The sequence below is a fragment of the Notothenia rossii genome (genome assembly GCF_949606895.1).
Source record: "Notothenia rossii genome assembly, chromosome: 4".
NCBI lineage: Eukaryota > Metazoa > Chordata > Actinopteri > Perciformes > Nototheniidae > Notothenia > Notothenia rossii.
Window position 1 is genome coordinate 48,767,260 of NC_136902.1, and position 10,179 is coordinate 48,777,438.

The 10,179-nt window shown below is 38.7% G+C and overlaps 2 protein-coding genes across 3 annotated transcripts; both read right to left on the minus strand.

Moving 5' to 3' along the window:
- Nucleotides 1-1,639: 1,639 nt before the first annotated feature.
- On the minus strand, nt 1,640-4,541 carry LOC307034837 (uncharacterized protein; the record flags this gene model as incomplete). The annotated part of the gene is made up of 6 exons (XM_079673763.1): nt 1,640-2,976; nt 3,204-3,380; nt 3,846-4,019; nt 4,118-4,219; nt 4,317-4,409; nt 4,529-4,541. 6 exons carry the CDS (start codon nt 4,539-4,541, stop codon nt 2,654-2,656), a joined length of 882 nt encoding a protein of 293 aa, XP_079529889.1. The 3' UTR covers nt 1,640-2,653.
- A 160-nt stretch (nt 4,542-4,701) lies between these two features.
- On the minus strand, nt 4,702-7,980 carry LOC307037648 (uncharacterized protein). Of its 2 annotated transcripts, XM_079678709.1 has the most exons (9): nt 7,784-7,978; nt 7,492-7,596; nt 7,151-7,383; nt 6,893-7,071; nt 6,210-6,303; nt 5,893-6,128; nt 5,561-5,675; nt 5,042-5,159; nt 4,702-4,961 (listed from the first exon to the last, which is right to left on the minus strand). In XM_079678709.1, the coding sequence occupies exons 1-9, from the start codon at nt 7,866-7,868 to the stop codon at nt 4,801-4,803; spliced, it is 1,326 nt and encodes a 441-aa protein (XP_079534835.1). In that variant the 5' UTR covers nt 7,869-7,978; the 3' UTR covers nt 4,702-4,800. The 2 variants fall into 2 exon arrangements, with proteins under 2 accessions (XP_079534835.1, XP_079534834.1); XM_079678708.1 differs by having other exon boundaries at nt 7,151-7,596; nt 7,784-7,980.
- Nucleotides 7,981-10,179: the final 2,199 nt, after the last annotated feature.

Here is a 10,179-nt window from a genome sequence, read left to right on the forward strand (position 1 = left end):
GTTGAAAAGCGGTCTTGCTGGTGTTCAAAGAAGAATGACAACACTGTAGATCACCAACACTATGGTTTATTTTTTATTCACAGGCAAGTCAACGTTGTCGCAGTAAAAGTCCCAAGATAGCTCCTGGTGCAATAAAATGTTCCCTTGCAGTGTTTTACTATTATGTCTGATGTTTCTCTATTAATATTGCTGCTGCATTAATGTGTATGTTGCATCATGTTACTGCTGTAGATGTGTTTCCGAGCCGCTCCGATTACAACGAGAGTTACAACGAGAACGTGACGTCATATTTACAATAGAAGGATCCTTTCTAGCCTTAACCGAGGATCTTGCCTACGTCTGTTTCCGGTATTGTTTTTGACGGATGTATTTTGTTATACACACATTCCTTCACATTTAAATTAAAATGTACATTAAAATATTTCGTGAGGCTTTCTAAAATGTTTTAAAATATAACTACGGTTCGAGTTGAAGAGTTTATAAATTAACATGAACCGAAGCTGTTGCCTGGTAACGCAATCGTGCAACGTCACGTCCGTTAATTCCACATCCACACACATCGATTTAATAAATGAATGTAGCCTTTGTATCTGCTAAAAGAGGTGCCGACCAGCTGGGGCAACAGAAAATTGGCGAAATTGAGTGTGACTATTACAAATGAAATCATTATTATATTAATATTGATAATAATAACAACCGACCGTCGGGGTAGCATTTGCTTGGCATTTCCGGTTATATCTCCACTGGTTGGGCCACGTTAACAATACTGTGTAATTGTCACGTTTGAAGGGACGAAATCGTGACAGCTTAACGCAGTGGTTCTCAAACTTTTTCTGTCAGGCCCCCCATTTGGAGAAAAAAAAATGTCGGGACCCCCCAACACAAATAGTCAGGCTCAGTGGCCAACACAAATAGTCGGGGTGCTGTGGGGTAACTTGACGTTTCATAGAGGGTGCTCAAACATTTAGGGTTTCCCATTAATGTAGCCTACCGGTCGCCACAGTTGAATTTGAAACTACAACAATCCCCACGCATATACACAGTGTACCCACGGCTGTTACAATTAAGGCTTGATAATCAGCTCACGGCATATAGATGTAAGAAGGGGTAAAGTGCTATTTTTATAGGTGGTGCGTGGACCTCACACCACCTAGACCGGGGGGTCCGGGGGCATGCTCAACACCCATTTGAAACAGAACTGTAAACAGATTTACTTTTTCTTTATGGATATTTTACAAATCACCCTTTTAAACTTTGTTATTTTTTTACTGTCATATAGTATTTCATACCTGTTTTTAATTTAATCTCTTATTTTTTTATAACTATAATGATCATATAAAGGTGTGCCTCGGAAATAATTGTTTACATTAATGGTGACCAAAACGTTTGAGACCCACTGAGATAACACTGAGAGAGTCCTTTAGCTCACTGAGTCTCTCAGCCTGACAGGAGAGGACTCTCCTCCACCTTGTTGTTGAAAAAACTCCTTATATCCGTTAGCGTAGCTCGGTAGCACCAGAAGCTAACAACAACGATCTCCGGTACCGGTGCGCTCTCTCTCTCTCGCTCGTGCACGCACACAAAATGGCTCGTTCCACACACACACAGAGCTGAGCTTTAATGAAACACAGAGACCCAGACGTAATAGTACTGTATTGTATCATATTATTTTCGAATAAATAATTTTTCAAATTATGATTTTAAAAAATAATAATTTTATAACCATTTTTCCTCCTGGTCTCTCGCGCCCCCCCTGTCATGCCTCTGCGCCCCCCAGGGGGGGCCCGCCCCCCACTTTGAGAACCACTGGCTTAACGTCTCCCATCATGGTAAATCGTCACATGTTCACGTCTTGCCGTGATACCGGGTTGTGCTGACCATGTCCATGCCTTTATGACAACAGTGTACCAATCTTCTGATGGCTACTTCCAGCAGGATAACTCACCGTGTCACAAAGCTCAAATATTCTCCAACTGGTTTCTTGAACATGACAATGAATTTTACTCAAATGTCACAGTCCACAGTCATCAGATCCAAATCCTACAGTGCACCATTGGGATGTGGTGAACCAGAGATTTGCGTCATGGATGTGCAGCCGACAAATCTGCAGCAACTGCGTGATGCGATCAGGTCAATATTGAGCAAAATCTCTGAGGAATGCTTCCAGTACCTTGTTTAATCTATGCCATGAAGAATTAATGCAGTTCTGAAAGCAGATGGGGGTCCAACCCATCCTAGCAAGGTGTACCTAATTAAGTGGCTCGTGAGTGTATTACTTAGCTCAATTTGTATTGTTAGTGTGTGTCTGTAGGAGTAAAGTCTAGACACATTCTTTGGATGTAAGCATTGGCTAATTAAACAGGTCATGATTAAATGACATGATGATAATAAGGGTGATCACCAAAACCTTATACCAGGGGTGGGGAACCTCTGGCCCTCGAGGTAACTCGGATCTGAAGGTGACTGATAACTGCTAATGGCATTTAGTTGAATACCAGACATAGTAAATGCAAAGCAGGATCATATAAAAAAAAAAGGTAATAAACAAGCCATTCAATCGTAATACTCGTTTTAATACGTTGACATGCATACAACACAATAGACTTGTTAAGTCCTGTTCGTTGTCCTGTTTGTTGTCCTCATCACCGTCCTGTTAGTTTTCTTCATCACCGTCCTCATCACCGTCTTGTTCGTTGTCCTCATCACCGTCCTCATCACCGTCTTGTTCGTTGTCCTCATCACCGTCCTCATCACCGTCTTGTTCGTTGTCCTCATCACCGTCCTCATCACTGTCCTGTTCGTCGTCCTCATTACCGTCTTCAATGTCTTCCTCCATCATGAGAAAAGACGAGTCCGAGCCAATACAGCTGTAGGTGCTGGTGACTCTGCTCAGTTTCTGCTCCAGAAGATATTGATGGTGTAAAATACAGCAGTGCAGTCCCCTGTATCCCTCTTCTGTTATATCGCTTGGAGAAACTAAAATAAAAAGACAAAATGACAGTCTATGTAAGGAAACTTTTAGTTAGCATTGATGTTGGTTCCATATAAGCAATTTGAATGTTTAACTCCGAGACTGTATATTAGCTAAAAAGATTTGTGATTCAGAAAAAATGCAATCATTACAGATGCTATTCAGTGATAGACATTTGACACTGGGAGGGGGGCAGTGGCAAATGTTATAAATCGGTATTTGTGGAACATACTTTGGTTCCTGATGTCGTCTTTTGTCTGATGAAGGAGGTGGTCCAGTTTGTCCAGTGCCTGCCTCAGATTTTGACAATGCTGGGTCATCTCCTTCACAATGATGACTTTCTCCTCTTCCATACGCCTGACCAGCATAACCTGGTCAAAAAGTCGCCTCTTTGTGCGCAGGTTCACCACTATAATGGAAAAAACACAAAATATAACAACCACAATGGTAAGGCTAATAAAACAAATAATATCAGTTTGTATTCAATCTTTTTTAATTAAATTGACCAAAACCTTAAAATCTGGTAAAAAAAAATTCAACCTCGCCGCTTGCTGAATTTTTTCAATTCTGTCTATGTTGGCAGAATTACATTCAGTATGTCTTGAGATTCAACATTAGTATGCAGTTCAGGGTGGTCAGGAAGGGTTTTACTGTTTCCATAGATATGCCTGTCCCAGTGAGACTAGACTATTAAGACTTGATAGGGCAACATCATACAGACCTTTCAATATAATTATTTTAAAATGATTTGTTGTGATCATGATGATTTGTGACACCTATGTTGATAGCTCTGTGTTACATTGGTGATTGTATTCTAGTACTTCAACTGAATTTATGGAATATCTAGGGCAAACAAAAACAAGTTGTTTCTTACCATCTCCTTGCGCCTCCCAGGGCAGAATGACATCCTCAGACAGACCGCATGCTGCTTCTGTGTCAATTTTCTCTGAACAGGCATCAATGGTGTTGTACTGCAGTATCCTCTCTCTGAGTTTCTTCTTGAGCTCTGTCAGTCTTCTCCGTTTGCGTTGCCTTGTTTGGTTGCTGTCTGTAAAGTAAAACAAAATACAAATAAACTAATATTAATAATACAAACAACAACAACAAGAAACAAATATTGTTTCTAGATAACGTAATAATAAATACCATTTTGTCGATAGAGGTCGTGTTTCTTTCTTCGGAGGGAATAAATAATTTCATCTATTTCTCTCTGGAGCTCCTCTTGGCTACTCTGGGCTCCATGTTTCTCTTGAAAACAGAAACAACAAGGTGTAATCATAAAACATGAAGCCAAATGTTTGGAAATATGGAACCAAATCTATACCACAGTGATCATATAACATACCAGTGGCTGCCCATTGCTTGACCTCCAACACCCACTGCTCCGTGTCCTCCAGGGAGATCTTCAGCTCTTGCTTGAGACTCTCAAGATTGTCCACTTCAGTTTGTGCTCTCTGTGTAGTCTGGTTAGAATGTTTAAAAGGAAAAAGTGAATATGCTTTCCAGTTGGATGAGAAGGTTGCTTTTTACTGAATTCCTTTATGCACATTAACTGACCAGACAACAACATGAAATGCTAAACACCTTCTCTTCAAGATTGGCAAGTATCACCTTAGTGTCCCTTTTTTTTCAAGATCAAGCAGGATTACCATTATTATTATTATTATTATTATTATTATCCAGAAATTCAGATGAATCAACCTATAGTGCTTTATTAAAAACAAACAGAACAGAGACTCTCTTGGCAGAACAGTGTGCCATGGCAGCGCCATCATAATGAAATGATTGCAGAATACATTCAATTCAACAACATGTAGCTAAGGATGGTGTTAAATTACTACAACAACAAACTCGGATAGTCTTAATATACATTTTGAAATGCAGCATGGACGTCTTACTTTGACAAATCTCTTTGAGAGTGTCTTGTGGAGATTCTCCACCTTCCTGTGGTTCCATTGCATAGCCAGCACGGTTATCATATCTGCTCTAGCTGTAAACACAAAAACATGAAAATTCATATGAGCTTTACAATGTGGCACTACTTAAAACTATTTGTTTTCCTCTACCAACCTGATTTGGTCATGTATTTTGTTGTCAGAGCTGCCCTTGAGAGGAAGCTGTTAACCTGTTCCACTTCCTCGCCGACAGTATTTCCAGCACCTTCCTGGCTTCTGCCACCCCACTTCACCTGCTCAGAATCATAAACAATGAGATCTAGCTATTTAGTTCAATATTATAATTTCTTGTACTGTACATCTTTAGTTATCATCAGTGTCAGGAGCAATTTCAGAAAGTTAAAATGTTCTGAGATTTAATTATGCTTTGAACTACAATGTCACAACTGCAGTTATTTGAAGCTCTATTCATTCATTATTTCTACAGTGCGGATATATTTACTAAAATAAACATAATGGGTTTTGGAAGCCTATCCTTGTGACAGTCTGTTTTGTAACAATTTTGTCAACATTTGTAACTATTACAATTATTCCACAGGCTTGAATAGAATATACTACATGATATTCTTATGTGCACTACAATTTCTAAAACATTTGAATCTAGTGACACAAATGTTTAACTTGCATACTGTACCTCGCATTTGCCTGTGTGGGCCTTGGCGTGCATTACAGAGAGAAAAGGTTTCATCTCTGTAAGTGGTTGGAGCTCAGGCAACTTTGCTGCCATCTTCTCCAAATAAGGCCAGTACCTGTAATGACAAAATCAATTAGCTTTTCCAGTTGCATGATGGCATAATAGTAAAAAGATAAACCAGGTCCTTAAAATTACCAGTACAATCCTTGTAACCAACATCAGCATTTATCCAAATGAATGCTTTTTTTGCTTTACATCTACTGGATGTGCAAGAATTAAATAGATAACACGTTTCCCACAAACACTTCCAATTTTGCAATAGTTATAACTACCTGCAGGCAACATCCATACAAAAGAATGTTGCATTCGCAACTTCAGCCAGCTCCTTCTGCAGGAACATTGGGTAGGCATATATTTCACCACGGTAGTGATTTAGGCCTTGTAGTAAGATGCCATGTCTGCACACAGCTATTTGCAGTCCTTCCTCATCCACCTTGGCCCTGGACTTGTGTGAGGTTTCTCTGCAAGCTGTGAATGTTGCCGGTCCACAAACATCACGACCACTTTTCTGAAATAGACACAATCTGTTACATTTAACCCTGTGCTAAGAAAAATAAATAAAGGGTTAGGGGATTGAATAGATTCTTACAATCGTCATCTGGCTCCTGATTTTGTCGACAAAGGCAGACACTTTACTGTCCTGGGCAATGAACAGTCCATCAAATAGAGACAGTTCATCTGTCCTGCGAAATTGGAGAAAGACATTGTAAGCAACATTATCATACATACATAAGTTTGATTGTGTCCTCTATTTAATGTGGCCAATTTGCTTTTGCCATAACATTTTCATAAATGTGGAAAAGGTCTTTGTGAATTTGATCTGTAATTCTGTGTAAAGTCTTTTGCCACCATTATTTAACATTAGTGAAAAGTTTACTGACTTCTTGTAAAAAGGTAAAAATAAAAGTACATCCTTTATATTGATGGGCATGGAATAGGGCAGAGGAAGGCATAGAAAAAGGTTCCTGGGCAATTTAATACATTTTTCATGAAGCGATTATATCCAAAACTGGTTCTTAGCTCCAACATATCCAACTAACGTCAACCATTTAACATTTTAAAGTTGAGTTAACTTTACAGGCGTCATATACAATAATGTTTATGAATTGGATTTATATAATTATGTGTAATTTCAAACCAACTATTGTTTTCTGATGGTCTACAAACTTTGGAAAAAGAAATTGCAGAGTTGGGGAAAGTTAGACATTTCAGCAAAGACATTCAGCTTAGTCAATAAAACAACAACTAAAATGAGAATATGATTTCACTGACCCTCTGGACTTCTTGAAGCGATAATGCTTTCTATTGCCATCTACAGCAATAGCCAGCATGTCAGGTGTGCATGCTGGGCATTTAAAGGGCTCCACCAGGCATAGATCTTCTTGTCTGTAATTACAGAAGGCAAACTCCCGAAAGACTCTGTGGAAGGTATCGCTACAGATTCTGGCTGTCTGGAAACAAGAATGGTATTCATTTGGTTAATTAAAAGTTTGGTATTCAAAAATCTTGAAAACCACATTTTATTCTTACCCTTGCTGTGGAAAACGATCGATGTTCAAGCATTTTTATAAATACTTGCTGGGATAATGCTGGGCTGGCCAATTTCATTTGCTCGAATGATGTGAACACATCAAACTTAAAAATAATTTTGCAGCTGTCGGTTGCTGGCCAGTATTTGTATCCCAGCAAGTCACCTATGCTCGGGGACCATTTGGCGGAACAAATTGGACAGCACACAGAAGGCAGACGAACGTTGTATGAACCTGAGAAAAAATATAAATGTGCAATTTGACAGCTATCTATGCAATGTAGGACAAAAGTATAATAGTAATCCTGTATTTCTGCTTGATCGTCTTCTGGTGGCAACAAACCATTGATAGTCACCAACACGGTCTGCTTTCCTGGGATGATGGTGAAATCTTGGCTTGGACCACAGAAGCAGATTTGGGATGGCGGAGGAATTGGAAGCAGACACACTGCAGCAAAGACAATTTCAGAGATTCATATGCATGTTAGGACATGTTAGGAAATGTAGTCAATACAAATTGAGACATTTTAACTGTTAAAGCAAACTTCCGACATGGTGAAAATGATGCCGCTGTATATGTAGTGCACATTAGGAAACCATGCTAAGGGAATATGTAATACATTATTTGAACCCACCTTGTTCACAGAGTCCATATTGGCCACTTTCATCCACAACCACTAAGGATGTGGGAGGAATAGGTCTGTAAAACCCATCAAACATGGCTTCCCTGTCATGGAAGACATGTTTACCATGGATAATAGGGTCACATGCCGGACAAAGAAAGGGAGTTCCTGGTGGAACACAGTCCAAGCACCGGACCACAGCATCAGCAGTTTTGCATTGGAGACAGGAACGTGTAGTGACATTCTCTGCAGCCAATTTCAAATTAAGGAGCTCTGGCATTGCAGCTCTGAATTTTTGTTCACGTTTCAACTGTCTTTGGGTCCATGTTGATGCAGTGGGTGTTTCTTCTGATGATGCAGGGACAGTGAGAGAACCCAACAGGTTTCTCAGTGTCTGAAGATGTTGATCTAAAATAACAAAATATAAAACAAATCATGGAATTTAGTTTAATTAAAAAAAGATATTCCATACATGGCTTTTCACTTTACAATGTATCATGAACAAAGCTATTACATACTACAAACAATTACCTACATTTCAAGTTGAAGGATAATTTAAGAATTCATTGTGCTTACCAAGACTTGGGACCTGTAGAGGAATCTCATGTGTCTCCTCGACCTCTGGGGACTTCTGAGAGCTGGAAGGTTTAACTGCATAAAACAAAGTACGATGATATGGGAAACATTATTGAGGACCGACCAACGACATTAAAACTTAATGAAACACTAGAACTAGATTATATTTTACAGACCAGATCGATTCTTATTCCAATGTTGGGCTATAATGTTCCCATCCAGGTCCCTCTTCCTACAGGAAACATTTGATCCTTGCGTTATTTTCTTTGGTATCTTCTGTATCTTCGGTTTCTTTGGTTTCTTTGGTATCTTAATATATAAATATATAAAAGAGATTATATATTTCCCTTAATTGTTGCACACACATCTTTGTGTGTGTCTGTTATCATTTGAGTAAATGTTATAATACATTTTTGGATAATGTTGTACTTGCCTTATTTGCCAACTCATCTGCGAGGGCATTCCCTATCTCTAGCCATTCATTCAGTTGCTTGGATGCCATTTTTAAGTGAGGATAAAAAGGGCAACAACAAACAAAGGATGAACTGACATACAGGGAGGGAGAAAAACAAAACAAAAGACAAGAAAACGAGAGGGGTGAAAGAGAGTAGGAAGAGGAATATGGCTCTGAAAAGAACCGTTGATTTTTTTATGATAATAGGCTACTTCATATAATTGAATTGATAGATGACCTGAAAAAAACCAAACAGATGAACTCAGATTAGCTGTGCTACCATGTAATTTAATTGTTGCTTCATAAATAAGCATTTGCCAAAATAAAACTACAGGCACCAAAATCAATCAAGTCCCAGGTAAATCAGTAATTACAGGGAAGTATATTTCTCTTTTTAACTAGATGTGATGCTTTCACAAAACTTAAGTTGAATTAGCGAATGTTTAAAGTAGTAAAACAACTATGACCTGATGATATTCAAGTGTTGAACTTACCCTAACTATCATTAATGCAACATGTTAGGTGACATTTCGAAGAAAGAAAAAGTGTGTGCATTATAAAAAGCGCCATGTAAATGTCAACTATTATTATTATTATTATTAAAGTGCCATTTCCTTTCGCATTGTTTACGTTCATATCATGTCCTGGTCTGGTTGGCTGAATATACATACTTTTGCCATTGTTATGTGTTATGTCACGTGCTACCAAGGGTTTTGTTTTTAGGCAAGATTTTAGCTCCTTTTGTGCGAAGGAGAAAACTCTCCCTCCAACTTGTTGTAGACGAACCTTCTTATATTGCAATACATATCCGTTAGCGCATATAAGCTAAGCGCTAAGCGCTAACCTTTACAGCCATGCTATTGCTAACAACATGCATTCGCCTATACTGCCTATGCCACGGGCCAGCCCTAAAACGTAAAACTGAAATATCGTGGTTAAACATGATTAGTAGAAAAACGAAAGGATTAATTAAAAGCGTAAACAAATCAAATGAAATACAGAAATCAGATTTACCACTTGTAAAGCTCTGACGCTCTTTAACAATTCTTCTTCTTCTTCATCTTCTTCTTCATCTTCATCTTCTTGGCTCATCCCACTTTTATTGATGCGCAAGGTTAAAGTTCACGGGATTACGATCGTGACAAAACGTGACAAAAGGTTGTAATAAACTGCTGCTAGAAATGAATAATGGGAAAGCTACGTGGCTATGGGTCGTAATATCGTGATCAACACTGCTTAAACAATCGACCTATTTGGTCGTTTTTTGTAGGAGGACAGGCTGCAAAAAAGAAAGGGTGGGGCTGAAAAAACCAGAATGAAAAAACAAAATTGCTAAAGGAAGATGCTGGAACATTTTCGAAAATCACAGAGCTGTTTA